A 19,419-nucleotide genomic window follows, 5' to 3' on the forward strand; every position below is an offset into this window, starting at 1 on the left:
CGGCTTTACTTGTACTATTATATAAGCATATCAACTTATAAATGTTTTTATCCTCTTGGTGTTTGGTGTCTAATAAAGAAACCCGGAAAAGCAAATTCTCTGTTTTAGTAATAAGACTGGAATCGTTTTCGCTTTTTATATTGGTATATACACTTTTTATTCAATTAGTTATATAATTTATAATCGTACCATTTCAGTATTCTTTCCATTACAATTAGTTTTCATTTACTTAGATTGACTACACATTTTAAGTTATTATTTAAGAAGTTGGTTTGGTTAAACTTAAATTGAGTTGAATAAACGATTCGGTTTACAAAGTATTATGGTTAAAATACAATAAGTTCACTTCTGATATGGCGACAAAGATATTAGGAAACCTCTAGAAAACTGAATTGCATTTTATAATTTCATTTGGATTTAATACACATTGGTCCAAGACAGATTTAATATAAATTCTGTTATTACACTTTATAGCGGAGTGGTCTACAAGTCAATTAACAGATACATTATTGATGATTGTTTGGCGCAGCTCGTGGCTCGTCAACCTGATTGAAATCCGCATAGATTCTCAGTGGCAAAACAAGGTTTCCTGAGAAGAGGGATCCGGTAAGGTTGCTTCGCCAAGGTTCGTCGATTGTAATATAAAAAAAGATCCGAGCCGGAGGCGAGAAGTTAACAGTTGATAAATCATATATGTGTGTTATTGCAATGTTCAACATTTAGGCACAAAATATATTGCTTTTCAATTGGGTATGAAAGTTATTGCATAGTCGTTAAAGCGTTGAGAGGCCCGCGTCAAGCCGGTCAACCATTAAAAAACAAAATAATAATACGTAATATGTCTGCGCGTCGCGTGTTAGGAATCATTGTTCGAAGGTTGAAATGTTTATGTGGGAGACACCCGCTTCGAGGGCGAGTTGCTCAGCAGGGCCGCCTCCTTGGCTCGCTCGTGCTCGTCCTGAAAGAAGATTTTGGTTATGACCACGTCGCCGGTGCTAAGGGTCTGCGATTCGGCATCCACTAGCTTCACTACTCGTTTGTCAGTCGTTCGCAGAATGGGCGTCACACTGCGCTCGCCCTGGCAATTGCAGTTCTTTATGCTACAAATAAAGGATTGCAAAAGTTATTATCCATGCAACCAAATACTTTACAAGTGAGCACTAACTTTCTGGATTTCTCGCGAATAATTTGCAGATTCTCGGTGGTCGCAATGCTCGATCCCAATTGCTCTTGCATCGAATTCGAAGCTATAATCTATAGAAATAAAACCATTAATGTGGCTGAAATATAAACCAATTTAAATTACAAACTTGTTCACATGGCAGCGAAGTGGCAGTCGTCAGTATGGCCTCCAGCTTGTCGATACGGGCTATACGATCCATGGACTTGTTCTGCAGAATCTCTTCCAGCATTTGCATGGATTCAGTCAGACTAGGTGGCTCTGAACTGAAGCGTGGCGAAAAAGTGCCCGAAAGAGAGTTGTCCGAGGGCACCGAATCCAAGCTGGGAAATGTGTCGTTCTCATTTGGCTCTGGCTCATCCTCCGAGTCACTTTGGTCCCTGAGACATAAAAAGATATTTAAGTTTGATTTTTAATGGTTTTAGAATTAAAAGAAACCCACTTGTTGGGATTGCCGGCGGACTCCATTTTCTCCAGCTTCTTGGCCACCTTGTAGTAGCCCTTGAGACGCTCCTTCTCGTCTTCCGTGAGGTCCATGTATCTTTGGGTTATGAATAAATTTATTTAATGATTAACGGATTTGAAGCGTTAAAACTTACCGCAGTAATCGTATCTCGCGATTGGAGAGCACAATGCTTTTGCTGGTCTGGGCCAACTTCTGCTTAAGATCGGACACCTCGGTGCTGACCTTGCGCTGCTTTTTGCGTATCTTCACCTCGTTCGGCTTGATCTGCATGAGTATTTGCTCGGTGCACAGCTCGGAAAACAGTGACCGATTCTCCGGCTTTATTTGCCGCGCCAGATTGCCAAACAACTGGTCGTGGATCAGCACCAGGACATCTCCCGCTGCATACAGCATCATTTCGCGCGTGAGGGGTCGCTTGGCCCAGAACTTCTGGTCCCTGCGGTAGATCTGCTTGAGCTGATCCTTGATGGGATTGCAGGGGGCGTTGTACTGCTCGCACAGCGAGTTCAGAGATATGTACTTGGCCTTGTAGACCTGCTTGCCGCTCTCCTGGTACTGCAAGATGGCATGTGCGGCCTGTGTATCGAACACATTTCGCAGCAAGATTCCGAATTGCAGATACAAATTGGCAGCATCGTTGCGGCAGTCGTGAATCACCTTGATCACCTGGTCGTGCTCAAGCACGGTCTTAAGTCCTCCATCAGTGACCATCGCCGGACAGGACTGCACATCGAACAAGAAGGCTTCCCCACGGGTTGTTCCAATCTCAATCAAGGTAATCTCCCCCTTTAGACCCAGGTTAATGCCCTCGCAGTCCAGGGATACCACTATGTTCTCGTTCTTGGCCGCATACTTGAGTATAATGTCGGTCACAAACACCGATTGCTTGACATTCGCTATCACGGTGGTGTTCTGCAGCACCTTTATCTTCCAGGTGTCGCCGACAAAGTAACTATGACTAGGTGAGTGATTGGCATTGTTTGGACTCGCATTCGGGTTGCTGTTGGCGTTATTTGCAGCACTGCTGGCGTTTTGGTTGGAGGCCGTATTGGCAATGGAATGCACGGGACTAGCGTGCGGGGAAGTTGAGCCGACCTGCTGGTTGGCCAGCGACTGCTTGTCCTTCTCCAGATTCTCGGCCAGAGTCCGTATAACTAGAGTGTTGATGCGTTGCTTGAGGGTTTGGTTAACACTATTCAACCGCTGCTCCGCCGGATTCTGCGTCGTCTGCTGTGGCTGCTGCTGCTGCGTCTGGAGTTGCTGTTGAGCAGAGTTATTAATGGGTCCGTAGCAGGTGTTCGCACTGGGATAGTTGTTCTCGCACAGGTTTTCTAGTTTCATCTCCGACATGGGAACATAGCTGTCGAAGCCAGAGCTTGGCTCCGATTTCGGCTGCCCGAAGCCCTGTCCCTGGCCCTGGCTCATCACATTCGAAACGGGGGCATTCAGTTTGAAGTTGGGTGAAGCTATGCTGTTGTTGTTAATATTGCTGCCATTGCCATTGCTCCCATTGTTGTTGTTCGTGTGACCATTAATCCGCAGAGCCGGCGATTGTAATCTCTGCTGCACTGAACTGACGCCTCCACCGGCGCCCACTCCACCAGGTCCAGCTCCATTTCCACCTCCCACTCCCGACTCCTGCTTCCGAACGCTGGCACTGTTGTTGTTGTTCAGCGCATTGAATTGCTCCCGCGTCTGAGCCTGTGCCTGCTGGATGTGCGTGTCGCTGAGCTTGGGCTTCTGCAGCAGGGTGACTAGATTGGCCTGTATGTGGAAGCAATCCGCGAAGAGTTTGAGGAACGAGCTCAAGTCGCCCGGCGTCTTGAACATGCGCAGCCACTGATCCTGCGGAAAGTTGGTGGTCAGCAGGTGGAAGAGTTGATCCACGAGCAGCGGCCCCTTGACCTCGATGCACTGGGCAAAGAAGTCGAGCATCTGTTGCGTTCCACGAGTGTCGATGTTCGACTGCGGCAAGTGGAGGCGATCGCGCGCCGGCAGGTCCGTCATGTTCTCGCAGCCCACCAGCATCACATAGTCGTCCGTCACCTTAAAGGTATCCGTGTGCTTCATCAGAAAGTCGGTGAACTCCTTGATGTGTTGACCTGTCCGAATCATTAAGAAAATGTTTTTTTTTTTTTAACTAAATGGTGGTAAACTACGGTTGGCACTCTCATAGCAGATTGAGTTTTACAAAGATTTAAAACAAAACTAAGATTTAAATTAATTGTTTTTCGATATATTTTAGTCCAAACAAAGTAAGTAGAGCTCCTGCTTTCCCTTTAGTGTCATTGCTCTTTCAAAAGTAGATTTTATAAAATTCCTAAAATGATAATTTAGGGTTTTTCTTTTTGAAATAAATTAAACAATTTAAAAAATATCTCTCCTTGTGCTATGGCTAAACATAGATAATATAAACTGTGGCCTGTTCTATGGCCTTTGTCCGTTTAAAAGGAAAACGGTGTCGATTCATTCAATTAGATTTTGTACTGCTTTTTCTTTGAGTGGCAACCGTGATTGCACACATTTCTAGACATTTATAAACTTACCCGATATGTGACGCACTTGGGGCGATGCCTGCGACCTGTGGCCCAGGAGACTGCGAACGGGGACCTCGGCCGCCGCCCCGTACTGCAGCATCTTGTTCTTGAAGTAGTCTTTAGCCTCTTGGATGTAGTCCCGCTTGCCGCCGCAGCCGCCGTCGTCCGCGTTGTGGTGCTGGTAGGCGTTCACCTGGACGTAATCGCCGTCGACCAGAAATATGGCCGGGTATTGGGCGAGAAACTTCTTCAGACCTGTCAAACGGCGGAGCAGAGGACGTCAATTACAATTAGGGTGGACCATTAGCGGGTGCTCCGCCGGAGGCGGGTGAGTGGTTAATGCAGTAAAACTGTTGCAACAGCGCAAATTAATTAGTTTACTTTCAATGTGTCAACTCTGAAAGTGCGCCAAGACGCGTAAGTACTTATTGTAGTTGATTAATTCCCTGGAACATAATGGTTGTATCTCCGCAGTTTCAACTCTCAACTTTAACTACTGGATTGTGAAAACTTTCCTTCTATCAGCGGGAAGCATGTGCCTGGATTCCCATAATTAACAACATTGTTTAATCGCATAACCATCAAATGACGGGCTACATTCATCCGCATGTGCCATATGTGGATGTCTGCATGAATAACCATGTGTGTTTTGTGCTGCCTGTTTCTATGTTGTTGATTTGGCTTGTAAAGTTGGCAAAAGTTTCTGGATTCAAAGTTAGTTTACAATTACATGAATGAGGCGAGCGACTGCCGGAGATTCGACTCTGTGTGTATGCACTGGAATACTCCACATTTATTAAAGATCTTTATTATAAAACCAATTTTTTTCTCATATTAAAGCATTTACAAGTATTACCGACGCTAAGCCGAAACTCATTAGTATAGAATAAATGCCAAAAAAGACTAAATGACTACTTTTTTGTTGAGTACAAATTATAACTTTTATGGTGACAAAAGAAATATAGATTGTGATTAGTCCACAAATTTTAAATGATTTCTGATGATTTGTTTGGAATCAGGCAAGCCATAAAAAAATATTTGTAGATATAAACTTATGTTATATATGGAAAGTATTCAGAGGCAGTGCTTTATAAATGGTTAAATCAAGAGAATAAAGATCTTAACCTTTTTTATTATCAAGCAATAACTTGTTAATGGCTAACAGTTTAAATTCGTGGTCTTAAGCGTAGCTACATCTGACTGCCGTCCTTCCCTCAAGTCGAGAATAAAGACCCATTTTCCCCCAGTGTAATGCCCACCGAATGAAAAGTGAATGCACTCAAGCCGTGCAAAACGACCGAGCAGCTAGCGAACCATTTATTTGATAAATCAGGTCATACTCGTAGTTACTGACTGCTGACTGCCACCGTCGGCCCAAAACGGGACACCCATTGACGAGCCCGACCCCCCACCTCCACTTCCTCCTCCGCTTTCAGATCACCATCCGCAATTGGTAGGAATGCGATGAGCACTCGACTCCATATGGCCCATTGTATCGGCATCGCCCCCGCCCACACTTCCATCTGCTGCGCTCACCATTGTTTGGTTTTGGGTAATATGACGTGACAAGACAGACGCGCAGCGATGGATAGATCAGAGGTTGCCAGGGGACGTTGCGTGTCGCCGAGGTAGACACAATTCAGCTCCATAATGCCAGACATAAATTAATTCAATTGCAGTTGACATAACTCGGCTCCAGCGTCGCATAAGGAGAACGAAGCTTGATTAATCGAATCCGACTGGCATTATGCAAGGCGTTTGCCGGCGGATTTGGCAAGTCAGTCGCAAAGAAATCTCCGCCTAACAGCCCTCCATCCCGGTTCCCAGCTGCCAAATGAGCCACAAAACTGACAAATGGCTAGTAGTTTCCACCACCAAACGGTTGGGAGGGCAAATCCTTTCGGGCGTAATTCACTTTTATGCTTACTTAGAGAAATTGAAATTTGTGGAACAGGTCACCGCAAATCGAAGTTCACGTCGTTTCTATATTAATATTTATCGAAGGCGGGCGCCAAGCCCGAATATGTAATGTAATGTGCAAATATCTACAAGTCGGCCACTCGGCGGGCCAATATTTGTCTGTGTGCTCGGCCGCAATTCTTGGCAAGCAAACATTTTTGGCTACACCTTCCGCCCACCTTGCCGGGGCGATGTGGAGCAGGTGCTGCGAACCCGGGGGTGGGACATGGCTTGTGGGCTGTGGCACTGCCGCATTTTACGGCTCGACCCACTTGGACACATTTTTTGCGGTGGCAATTTTCAAATGCACCGAGGACACTCGCCATAAATTTATGTATATTTATGCCCCGCCGCTTATTGAAGAAAACGAAAACATTTCCCCGGGATGTTGTGAATCGAAAGTAAGTGAACATCCAGGTGAAGGGTTATGCCCGGCCGTAAACCCAGGATTTTATGACTCACTGAAGGGGTTGGCAAATAGGAAAGCCAGTCTTGAGATGGAGGGGGCGCCCCGAGGTCGTGACTTCATTATGAACTCATTAGTTCCACATCATCTAGAGCGTCCTGGCCGTCAAAACAGTTGCCAATCAATTAGAAACAAATGGCACAAGGTTCACAAGTAATGAGTAGCACAGTCACTTTCGCCCAAACAAAATGTTTTGCCTTTTGCAATTAATGTCAAAAATCAATGCGACTTCCATTTTTCCCGAGAAACGGAAAGTTAACTAAGTAAGCATAAAAACCTTGGCTGCACACACGCAATGCCTGGAAATTCCGAGGGGTGAGGGTTGGTCGGGTGGGATTCGTGGGTCTTGGGGGCTAAGGAGCACCGGCTGGCAGGCGTTAAAGGATTTCCTCCACCCGACATAAAATCGTTAAATTTACGACAATGCCAGAAATTGAAATGCGTTACGCAAACGTAGAAGACAGATCGATCAGCTAATCATTCAATAAGTAACATGAGATGTTTAGGTAGAACGGGCTGCTGTCAATTTGTTGATTACTTGCATTTATTTTGTATGGAAATTTAAATATATCAAATTTATTATAAAAGCTTTAACCAGTAGAGCTGGGGCATATAACCGTTCCATTAAAAAAATAATTCTATCTCTCTAACGTTTAAATAAAATAAGTAGGAGATTGTATTTTAACGATACGTTTTTACAATCGGATAAATCGATGCAACCATTAGTTTTCTAAATTGATTTCTGTGTAACCTACGTATTTATTTTATTTGCTTTGACAATTTTTGCCAGGCGCTTGTGTTTTTGCTTTGGCAATCGATTACGCAAAGCGAAAAAATAAACACACACAGAAAAACAGTTGCGAACCTTCGCAAAAGGCTTGGCCTGTTTTGGTATCTCTACTTTTTATTTTTTTCTATTTTTCCCATTTTGTCTGTACAATTATCCAAAGCCGCTGGCAACTCAAAATGGCAAAACGATAAAGTGAGGCCAAATGGTCGTGTTTATATCTTGCTGGAAGTTAAATTAGCAGTGAAATTTAGGTTTCCCATTAACGAGGGCACACATTTCGGCCAGCTCCACACACTGTTTGTCGAACCCAATAGGAGTTCGGGTATCGTTTAAATTTCTCCCCGGCCAGAAAATTGCTCTTGACGTTAATTTCCCAAAAATGTTTTCTCAATGGCGGTGGGGAGAACCCTCATCAATCGCTGGGGAATATGCATGGTAGCACAGCACACACCTCCATTTATTATTGAAGCAACAAATGGATATGGGAAGCCGTGTCGCAAGTCTCTAGAATATCATGCAATTTTATTGAAATTCAATTGAACATTTTTGTCACGTAATCGACACTTTTCTATTACAAAGTTTCCGCCTTTCCCCTTTTCTGGCCAAAAACCACATAATGGGTGGCGTGGATGGGTCTATTGTGGGCGGCATTCGCAGGGGTATAGCCGCTACCCGGCGGCTTTAACGGCTTACAAGTTGGTCAAACAACACGTTGACAAAATTGAAGAGGCATAAAATATGTTTATAGGGTTTTGGGTCAGTCCCAGGGGGCTGAAAACAGGGATTACTGGGTGAAATTGGGCTGCCATTGACCATTGAAACTCCTTATCACATGGTGGATAGATACTTGCCATAACCAGGCACATCTGACGCTTTTCTATTAATAAACCAGGCCTTGACATTTCCCCATAAATATTTTCTAATCCAACAATCCCCCAACTGTGATTTGCGTGTTTGCCGCATATTTTCCCGAATTTCCCTTACTTTGCCTTTTGCGTTCTCGAGCGGAACTAAAACTGGGTCTTTAAGTCGTAGATTAAACTTTGCCAGCGGAAAATGTTGCTCACCCGCGGTAAACACAATTTGTCTTGCCGGTAGAGTCACGCACGAGTGTAAAAAATCAACAAATGCGATAAATATTTGGTTAAATGTTGGTTTTCATGTTGCAATTAGCAAAGTCACAAAGTGTGAAAAACAAAAGTAGTAAATGCAATTATTGTCAGGGTGTTTGGTGTGACAAATGGCAAAACATTCGGTGTAGTAACAATAAAGAACTTATGAATGACACGGAAATGTTGTTTCAAATCACTTATAAGAGTGCCAAAAAGTATGCAACAATATAGCTTTTTCGTACATAAATCCAAGAGCATCATATTATTTGAATGACGCGATAATCCAATAGACTGGGGGAAAAACATACCTCAAGATCAACATGACTCTCCACCAAATGATTTGCTATTAAGCCCTGGGGAGCGGTGTAAACAAATGCTTGCCATTTCCTGTGTCCGTCTCTGTTTCCACCCCCGCCCCCTTTCTTATGTGAGAACATCAAACAAATGTCTTCACATAAGTATCTCTGGCGAAGGGAAAGTGCATTGCACCTTCCCAACTCCGCGCTAAGTGGTACCTATTTTTAAAAACCGAAAGTTGTTTATAGCGTCTATTTTTAGTCGTCCGCGTTAACCGTGCATTTTGATAAATAGCGTGGCCTGTAGTTCTTCATGTGCCGAGTTGTCAATTGAAGTACAACACATGTACGTCGAGAATCTCGAGTTATTTCCATGTTTTCCATCGACCAGTTGTAAAATAATACCCATACCACTTGTAAAAAAAGGGGGAAGCCAAGACCGACAACAACACGTGCATTATCGATTGCAGTGGGGCGACTGCAATGAAAAGCGATAGACCCTTGGCTTGTTTTTGCGGTTTTGGCATTGAGAGATCAACTGGGAGTTGGGAAACGAGGCGGGCAGGCAGTCGCAGACTCCCCTTTGGCAGTGGAAAACCGGCAATGAAAACGGCAATGACATGTGCACTTGGACGTCGACCACTCGAAGGCAGCCGACCACTCGAAGGCAGCAGCAACAACACAATCGTCGGCTTTGACAAACAGCGACCCGCAGGTGCACAAATGGCACAAATATGTATGTTCAATAGCCGAACAAGGGTCCAGTGTCCAGTATTGCTTTCCACCGCACACGTTTCCAATTTCCCAGGCTCAGCGGGCGACATTTTAAGCGGGAGCTGATTTGCAGCCCACTTTCTCAAACTACAATTTTCCTAGTTCCAGTTTTCTGTTTGAAAACAAAACTTTAGAAGTGGTTGTCTTATAAAAAGTTTTTCAAAAGTAAAACAAAAATCTTACTAAAACTAAAATTACATTTTACAGCCAATTGGTTTATGTAGAATTTGAAATTAGTATTTACTAGATACTATCTAGTAATTTACCTAAGTAACAAAGATCAAATACAGTTTATACAATATTTTTTTTTAATATTTGATTATATTGCGGTTTAAATTGGCTACTTAAAGCTGCGCCTGAGATGAAAACTGACACATTCCCAATTTCCTTCAATTTAGTCATTAAATTTCCCAATTGCATGCATTTTTTGACTGTGTTTAGCGAAGTTTTACTGTATGAGAACTTACCCGACTGACTTCCCCCGGCTATTTGCCGCATCTCCTTGGTGAACTCCTTGTTGCCAAACTGGCAGGAGAGATCGTGGACCGTGCGGGGCTCGCCCTTGTCCAGCAGCCGCTCCAAGAAGAAGAGCAGCGTCATGTTGCGTGCCATCTCGTACTCCATGGACTCCATTGCTCCGTCCGTCCGCTCGGCTATGCTCCTATATCTTTTATCTGCTATCCGCTATCTGCCGGCTATCTGCTCAATTATTTATCCACACGAATACGTCACGTCGGTTGCTTATCTGCGGAGAGAGGGGAGAGCGTAAGTGAGGTGAAATGGCCAACACTTATGCAATGCGCCAAGAAAGCTGGTCAAAAGGCTGGGCAGAAACTAGTCAAACCGCAGACACATATTAGTCGCATGGAGAAAAATAAGATACTACTTTTCAAGCTCTTTCAAATCCCCTAACCTATCACTAACTGGAAACCAACTAAAACTAATATAAAAAATACTGGAATTTTGCCTTTGCAAATTATGGCAATTTTAATTTATTAATTTAACACTGAAACCTTAAAAAAAAACACCTAAAAAGGAAACTAAAATTCTGGTTATAGGTTAAAAATTATAAGTACAACTGAACTTTTCTTTCTGTGCAGTTGAATTTCATTTCGTTTCTTTATTTATTTAATACATTTGCACTTTGCTACTCGAGCGGCTGCTGTCGCTCTCTCTTTCCCCTGCCTGAGTCTCTCGCTCACTCTCCATCTCGACACTTGTCTCGTGTTATTGCATTGTTTTTGTTGCTCGCCTTGCACTAGTTGAAAATACTCGAAAAAGGGGAGTAGAAAGTGGGCGGGGGAGTTGCAGAGCCATAAACTTTGTTTTCCTTGGTGAATAATTGAAAAGCACAAAATCAGGCGAAGGAGCACGTACAAAGGAGTTCGTTCTAGAGGGCTGCGACTTTCGTATCCTTGCGGCATGTCCTTGCGCGCCGCTCGACAGTTTGAAGTCAACTGCCAGTTGCCTGCGCCCACAACGTAAACACAGGCGAATTCGGTCAGCTGGCATCAGTGTTGCCAGCCGAAATATTTGAAGCCAACTAATTCGGCGAGAAATACTGTGGAATCACGCTTATCCAAACTTAGCTTATTTATATGAATTCCTCTTAGACTTCTGTGATACTTTATCAACTTTTAAAGTGTAATTATAAACCATCTTAATTTCGCCATTTTTACTTCACTGCCTGCGAATTAAAACGAAATTAACAACATTATTATTCTTTTAAAATCTTCCTATATTTCTGCCGTTTAATATTTTTGTGCTGGGAAAAAAGAATGTAATATAAAAAAGAGCAGTACAAATTCTTAAACGTATCATCTTGAATATTTTACCAACGCAAGACAAAGATTGAAATCTTGTATTATTTCTATACAATACTTTTCATGAATCAGTAAATCAGAGTGACTTTTTCGTTGCCAAGATGCATAGATTGTTTGGGAACGCGCCGCTTGGGATTTGGATGGGATTAGTAACAATACAAATCCTAAAACAATGGGATTTGGATGGACTCTTCGAATGGAATTCGGTGGGAATCGGCGATCAAAAGTTGGCACCTCGTCGGGGCCGGGGGCTATGGCTATATATAACATGTTTTAATTTGTTTGTTGCTGCCTCGACCGCTTCTGCCGGTTGGCATGTGAAAAGTGCCAGCGCTGCAGAACAGGTGATTGACACAGAAAGGTAGAAATGTGGATGGTGCAGCGGAAATGGAAAATGCCATCCAACATGAGGTGCGAAAAACAGCTTTACTATTTTCCATTATTAACTTCCCAATCCCACTCATTACGATTATCCAACAGGAAGGCTGCCAAAGCCAATAGGAACGCAGGTGTAGCTGTGTTGGTGCTGGGCTATTGATAAGCAACAACCGTTGACAACAAATATGTATTGAGAACGGCGGCAACAAGAACAACAGCAGCAGCAGCACACATTCCAATAAGCAGAGTGTGCGTGTGTGCTGCACAGGTATTCCGCTACCGCTATAGTATGGGTGGCAAAACAAGAAACTTCAGACATACCGATAAAAAGAAGAGTCTTATTAGAAGAAAGAGAGAGGGAGGGGCAAGTGCACAATGCGATGACTAAAGAAAGGTAAAAACAATAAAAGAAAATAATATCTGCAGAGAGAAATGGCGCAAAAAGCAGCTCTCGAAGTATGCAAAAAGCAAAGAGAGGGCGAAAAAAGAGCAGTTATAATTACCTGGCAGTTAATCACTTGTTTTCCTTTTCCCCCGCCTTTCTGTTTGTTTAAGTGCACTTGCAATCTATATTTAAATTATCGAACTGACACATACGCGATACAGATCCTCGCGTTGGGGATTTCTCACCAGATCTCTGCGATCAGATCAGATCTCAGTTTTGCTCGTATTTACTTTGTTTCTCGTATATCACTAGCGTAATTCAATTAGCCATCAATTAATTTCCCCGCTTAACATTTTTTCGGCGCAATTAACCAATACACTCGCAGAAAAACTGCGACGAAAGCAGTTAGTTATTTTCGCTGTTGTTGTAACGCACACACATGCGAATGCGCTCTGGTCAGGTAGGTTAAGTACGTGTGTGTGTGTAAGGCACTTTGAAGGCTTGTAAAAAGTATAAAAACCACTTGTTGCACTGTTTTAAAGGCACTTTGCGGCTCTGCGACTGCCGAGCGATGGATTTAAACTCCGGGCGGTCGGCGGGCGACAAAACTCACTCGCTGGCGAGGTAAAAACGTATACAATTGGCACGGTTTTTCGGAGCGATGCGATGCGATATGATGATGACAGCGCCAACGCGAACACACGAACACAAACATAGGAAAAGCAGGCAACGGAATCGCGGGGGAGGGCGGCGGGGCGGTTGGCAGGTGTGACCAGAGCGGACTGGCAGAGCAAATACCGCCTAACGGTCTACCTGGTACTTTATACGCTATGTGGCAACGCCGTTTTAAGAAACCGTTACGCAGTGCTTATGACACGATTCCACTACAGCATACTATTACATTTCAAATTGTATTCTACTACTGAATACTTTGGTTGGTTTGATTTAACTTTTTAATGCAGACATTCTTAAAACGTCAACCTTTAACCACGAATCATTACAAACAATAAAATGTTTAACCGAATAATTTGTAATCGAAATTTTTTTTCGCTTCTTTAAATAAAAAACATGTATTACAAATATTTTTGACATCCTGCTGCTGATCTAGGTGTCCAACCCTATTAGGAACTGCAATCAACCTTCTTGGGTTAGGCTTAAAATAATATTTTGTAAGCTACTGACATTATACTTATTCAGTATTTATGAAAAAAGTAAACCGTTTTTCAAACCGAGAAGGTACAGAATAGGTTTTAAAATGCCCATAAGTGTTTATATTTTAAATGAATACGTTTGGTTATTTACTTTACTAGTAACTCAAAAGTTACTAAGGCCAGAAATTTGGGGTTAACCACGAAGATTCTGTAGATTTTTGTGTCATGCCTCATTTCGAAGCCTACAAGCTGCACCAACGTCAATGACCATCTTTAAAACATGGATGTAAGGCCATAGCTAATTAACTGTTGTAGCCATAGCTAATTAACTGTTGTGAGGGGCTCACATTTTGAAAAATAAAAATTTCAAATACATTTATTTTAGTTTCCCTCTTAATACTTAACGGCACGCAAAACGGTTTTGAGAACCGGAACAACAGTTAATTAGCTATGGCCTTACACCCATGTTTTAAAGATGGTCATTGACGTTAGCTAGTAGATAATAATGAAAAGTAAAATGTGAAGTAGATAAAAATACAAACATCAATATTGCTTAGCCTCTTCTGGAAGTTATATTTAGTTCGAAGGTTGTTAGTTGACTAGCGGGTATCTGATAGTCGAGGCAGCACACAGTGCTCTCTCGTCGTGTTTTTGTGTCACTGTATTTGCATATACATACTAACTCTAAAGCGAAGAAAATCCTTCAACTTATTTTTAGTATAACATGAGAACAATGTGAACCTTCTTTATTTTTGGTCGGAGATCGCGACAAAAACCTTCTTCGTTCAAGGCAGAGCTATCTCTTAAAGGTGACAAAAGCATGTGTTATAGCAGTTATTTGAATACGTTGAATTGTGAAAAAACGCTACAAGAATAAAGCAAGCTCAGCACAATAGCAACACTTGCCAAGAATAAACTAAATCCAGAATACTTCTACTATTAATTGTACAAAGATATTTCCAACAATCATCTGCAGAGATGTCTTTAGAAGCCCCTACTGAGGCACGTGCTGTTTATGATGCTTTGGAGCAAATACACCATTTGAGTTACTCCCTATAAATACTCAAATTGAAGCCAACGAAGGCACACAGCTTTCGTTTAGTGAGAGATAGACACAGCTTAAGATGCGATCCCAATTCGTCCTGGCCTTTGGTCTTGTGGCACTTGTGGCGGTGGTTTATGCCGCAGGTACCACAAGTACAGCATCCGATCCATCATCCTCAAGCTCTACTTCTTCTTCGGATCCTTCGAGTTCGACTTCCTCGTCTTCCTCGGATCCTTCGAGCTCGACATCCTCCTCCTCTCCAACACCTTCGAGTTCGACTTCCTCAACTTCTTCAACACCTTCGAGTTCGACCACTTCCACAAGTCCCTCCAGCACTTCATCGACTTCGACTCCTTCCAATTCAACTTCCTCGACTTCGACCACACCAACGAATAGCACCTCGGACACGACCTCTGTGGCCTCGACACCCACAGCCTCCACACCCACTGCCTCCACCGCTACGTCCACTGGATCCAGCAGAAAAAAGTCGTCGGCGGCGGCCAAGCGCCGGGCAAAGCGTCTCCGGCAGAAGCGCCGTGAAAGGCGTCAAAAACGTCGCGAGAGGAGGCAACGACAGCGCCAGCGCAACCGCCGCGGTTGAACAGGAACGAGTTCTTCAGAAATTAATGCGAAGGTCATTTCCTTAACCAAAATAGTCACCGAAAGCAAATAAACACACAAATGCCTACCATTACTCAGGGGGTATAGAAATCTGAGAGGATTCCTCTTATAAAGGCGTCTATGAGTATGCTTCTCTTTTATAGGATTAACAAATTCCTGAGTCCAAACGATTGTGTTATTTTTTGGAGCGTAAATATAAAAAAGGGGAATATCTGAGACAGTCTATCTTTAAAAACCGTATAAAATCAGTTTCCTAACTCAAGTCAAGGGAGGACTACATAAGTTTGAGTAAGTATGGGTATCAAATACCTCTTAAATTTATCTAATATTATTCAACGGTCCTCTAATGTTTTTTTTTTTACTTTTTGTACCTCTTGTAAAAAAATTTCAAGAAATCCAAAAGATAACTTTACTATTTTCGTTATATATATTAAAGGTAACTTTGCTTGATGTTCTTTCCTGATAAAGCACACTTTCCGAAGGAATATGCATTTCTTTTAAGCATTTTTTTATATTTATGGCCATAAAATCCCGTGATTGCGGCTTGAAAGTAGAATTCAAGGACCTATAAATCTTGGGAATCAACCCCGGCGACGACGGGATCCACGCTGACGTGATCCGCGTCGAACGTGACGACGTTCTGGTCGGCGCCTTATCCGGTTAATCGCCTGTTGAAACTTCCGGCTCTGTTTGCGCTCCTGGCGCCTCAACTGTTTCATCTCTTTTTGAAGCCTCCTAGTCTGGTGCTCCAGCCTGGTCACCTCTTCCTCAATGGTCGAGGACGACGAGCTACTGTCAGAAGTCGGGGACGCACTGTCCGAAGAGGACGGCGTGGAAGAGCTACTTGCCGAATTCGGGGTCGCTGGCGACGCCGGCGAGGTGCTTGGAGTGGTGGGTGAAGTCGGAGAAGCGGACGAGGCTGGCGAGCTTGGTGTCGCCGGCGAAGCTGGAGGTGTCGATGCCGAAGATGGTGGAGACGCTGGTGGAGATGATGGTGGGGTCGATGAAGCGGGTGGTGTGGCGGGACCAGTTGCGGCGTAGGCAGTCGCAGCAAGGGCCAATAGACCAAAGGCGAGGACGAATCGGGAGCGCATCTTAAGTTCTGTCTGTCACTTAATGGGGCACTGTGTATATTCTGCTTCAAAGTGGACTTTTTATAGGGAAGATATCCGCTGATCTAGTCTGATTGCTGAATCTGTGTTTGCTCTGGAGGCATCTTTATTTGCTTGCAAAAGCAAACAGGTTCCATCCTCCATGCGGGGTTCAGAGATGAGACAAACTTAAAGCTGAAGATGGCTGTGAAAAGTTGCTTTGTATTCGAATTAAACAATACCGCATTTTTGGATTGGCTGCTACTAACAACCTATTGTACCAAGTTTGCAAATACAGGCACTTTGGATTATAAATAGAGGAACAGCTATTGTTTATTCGCTTGAACACCTTAACCGAAAAAAAACATTTCTAAAACCCCGAGCTTTTCACGACCGACATAGCTTTTGGCCTAATAAAAATGTAAGCTTAAATGTAGGCTTCGAATTTCTAGATGGGTCATCATGTATTTCCTCTTAGTCGTTGGCCATTTTTGGCAGTTATCAATAAGCCTCATTTAGGGGTCCAGGAATTTGTTAAACTCGCTGCTTAACGGTTAAAGTTTAAGTCTTTAAATCTTCTGCACCATAAGTTTTACAGAGCTAGTCTTTTTGAAGAACAGCTGTGCTAAAATTTTAATTGTAATGCGAGTATTAGGTTTTCCAATGAAACAACAGATTACTAAAAATCAAAATAAATAGACATTTTTAAAAATGGTATAATGGCTTAAGTCAGAAGTTCGCAACGCTGTAAAGGAGACGTTTCCGAACCCATTAAGTAAGTCCGGCTGAACGTTTCTGCCCAACCTAAAGTATTTGTTTGGTATCTAGCGGGATAAAACCATTCCAAAAATCCTTTTTTCAGGTATATTTATGCCTAACCTCCCATAAAGAAAACAAAGTCAAGCAAAATTTGAAAAATACTTTCACAATAATTTAGACTATGTCAATTTTACGTAGTTTCTCCCTCTAGTTCAATAGTTTCTGAGATCCCAGAATTAAGATCAAGAATATATAGTTCCCAACTGGAACTGGGTTCCCCTAAACATCGGCCAAAAAGTAAGCGAGAGATTTGTTTTTCCGAGAAAAATAAAGTCTCCTACATATTTGGATTTCCTGCTCTAAAATTTTGGATTATTGATTGCTGTGTTTCTAAATAGTTTTTTATTCATGATCTTTCAGAACAAGCCTTCTGTTATTCAGCATTGTTTGCGCATTTGGTTACAACAACGTAACGCGTACCAAAATACTCCATTGCTCAGCTGGACAAATATATGCGGAAGGCAACTTTCCTCGGCCACGTGCCTCACACGATCATTAAAACAAGCACAGATTCTGCTTCTGGCCAATGGACCACTCCGTTTAAGACATTCGCTATAAATATTCGAGTTCAGATCGGAGTCTGGACAGTTCTTTAGGAAAGTCAGTTAAACACAGAGCTAAGGATGCGATCCCAACTAGTCCTCGCCCTTGGTCTTGTGGCTCTCGTCGCGGCCGCTTCTGGCGCCACCACATCAGATCCGTCCTCGTCCACCACGACATCAGACCCGTCCTCGTCCTCCACCACCTCGGATCCGAGCTCTTCCTCGACTACCTCAGATCCTTCGAGCTCGAGTTCCTCGACTACTTCAGATCCTTCCAGCACTTCTTCGAGTTCGACTCCTTCCTCGACTTCGACGACCACATCATCCAGCACGACGAGCACTACCACTGAGTCGTCCTCCTCTACCTCCAGCGAGGTGAAAAAGCTGAAGAGACAGCTTCGCAGGCAGCGCAGGCTGACGCGCAAACTGAGACAACAGGAGAGGCGTCAGAAGCGCAAGGAGCGCAAGGAGCTTCGCCGAGAGAAGCAGCAAGCGAGACGCCGTCAGCGTGCTGCAAGGAGGCGCAACCGTCGGGGCTAGGATGTTATGTTTCCCAAGTTACAGAAATAGATAGATATAAAGATAGTTTTTAAAAAGTAACCTCTATTTACAAGTCTATATCTCCAACTGCAGTTATCCGATTGATTTCATCTCTATTGCATAAAATCCTCTGAAACCTCAGCTTATTAAATAAATTTTATTTAATTACACAAAATTTTAAAATTTTTTAACTATTGCCCCAAATAATCATACGGACGGACGGACTCGGCTAGTGATCCTGATCAAGAATATATATACTTTATGGGGTCGGAAACGCTTCCTTTAACCTGTTACATACTTTCTGACGAATCTAGTATACCCTTTTACTCTACGAGCAACGGGTATTAAAAGGAATTATTTTTGATTTAGATCAAAGGAGTATTTATTTTGTCTTTAAAAGTTTTTTTTTAATTTTACTACATTTATTATGCTATTGTTTAACACAAGTCGACTAAAACTTTAAACTTTTTTTTGGCCAAATTTGTTCGGTTTGTAAAAGAACGGCCCAGCTCAGGGGCAGTGAAAGATAGAGCGATATGTAGACATCTGAATAGACATCAGAAAACTGCCGCTTGACACTTCCTCCGGAAATTATACGTTCTCCTCACATTGCGTTTCAGCTTGCGCTGCCTGCGAAGCTGTCTCTTCAGCTTTTCCACCTCGCTGGTGGTCGAGAAGACAGCGAGGTCGATGTCGTCGAAGTCGAGGAAGTGCTGGAAGTATCTGAAGTACTCGAGGAACTCGAACTCGAGGGATCTAAGGTAGTCGAGGAACTCGAACTCGGATCAGATGTAGTGGAAGACGAGGACGGATCCGATGTTGTGGTGGACTAGGTCGGATCTGATGTGGTAGTAGACGAAGATGGATCTGATGTGGTTGCGCCAAAAGCGGCCGCGACGAGAGCCACAAGACCAAGGGCGCGGACTAGTTGGGATCGCATCTTTAGCTCCGTGTGTAATTGACGGTGCTAAGGAACTGTACAGACTCCGAGCCGTACTCGAATTTATGGCGAATATATTTAATGGGGTGGTGCAAAAGCCGAATTTGTGCTTGTTCTTAATCCTTATATGTGGCCCGGGGCCAAGCTGGGCACTTATTCACTAAGTCTTAAAACGACAGCGGAAAGTTTTTGGTGTCGATTCAAGCAATGGCGAATTCGCTGACTTTTCGAGTAAGTCTGTTGGTAGCGAGTGTGCAAACACAGGTACATAAACAGAACGCCTTTTTGCGTTGAAAGACCGTGATGATAAACGTTTATGAATAAATAGGAAGACCAAGTTCGCAAGTTAAATTTGGCGGACTAATAAATTGTAGCATAAACTTTATTTAGAAAGCAAGAAAGAAAGCCTAATTCGACTATTAGATACCCGTTACTCAGCATGTTCGCGCCAAGGGAGCGTATAATTTCCGGAGGCAGTGTCAAGCGGAAGTTTTCTGAAGAAGT

The 19,419-nt window shown here is 43.2% G+C and overlaps 1 protein-coding gene and 1 long non-coding RNA gene across 2 annotated transcripts; one reads left to right on the top strand and one right to left on the bottom strand.

Moving 5' to 3' along the window:
• Positions 1-125: 125 nt before the first annotated feature.
• Positions 126-12,904, bottom strand: LOC108026805 (uncharacterized). The gene is made up of 8 exons (XM_017097970.3): positions 12,285-12,904; positions 10,048-10,325; positions 4,193-4,438; positions 1,780-3,748; positions 1,623-1,721; positions 1,311-1,560; positions 1,166-1,254; positions 126-1,100 (listed from the first exon to the last, which is right to left on the bottom strand). Exons 2-8 carry the CDS (start codon positions 10,211-10,213, stop codon positions 887-889), a joined length of 3,033 nt encoding a protein of 1,010 aa, XP_016953459.1. The 5' UTR covers positions 10,214-10,325; positions 12,285-12,904; the 3' UTR covers positions 126-886.
• LOC108026806 (uncharacterized) lies at positions 4,368-5,033 on the top strand. Its single transcript, XR_001768283.3, has 3 exons — positions 4,368-4,511; positions 4,588-4,600; positions 4,658-5,033. It is a non-coding gene; the product is annotated as an uncharacterized LOC108026806 (long non-coding RNA).
• Positions 12,905-19,419: the final 6,515 nt, after the last annotated feature.

The sequence above is a fragment of the Drosophila biarmipes genome, chromosome 2R, assembly GCF_025231255.1.
Source record: "Drosophila biarmipes strain raj3 chromosome 2R, RU_DBia_V1.1, whole genome shotgun sequence".
Classification (NCBI taxonomy): Eukaryota; Metazoa; Arthropoda; class Insecta; order Diptera; family Drosophilidae; genus Drosophila; species Drosophila biarmipes.

Excerpts from the sequence above, each read along its gene's own strand:
- LOC108026805 (XM_017097970.3), bottom strand. The coding sequence starts at position 10,213 with ATGGAGTCCATGGAGTACGAGATGGCACGCAACATGACGCTGCTCTTC. Across the intron at positions 3,749-4,192 it reads CCAAGTGCGTCACATATCGG|GTCAACACATCAAGGAGTTC; the intron begins GTAAGTTTATAA and ends TGATTCGGACAG. Across the intron at positions 1,101-1,165 it reads ATTCGCGAGAAATCCAGAAA|CATAAAGAACTGCAATTGCC; the intron begins GTTAGTGCTCAC and ends CTTTATTTGTAG.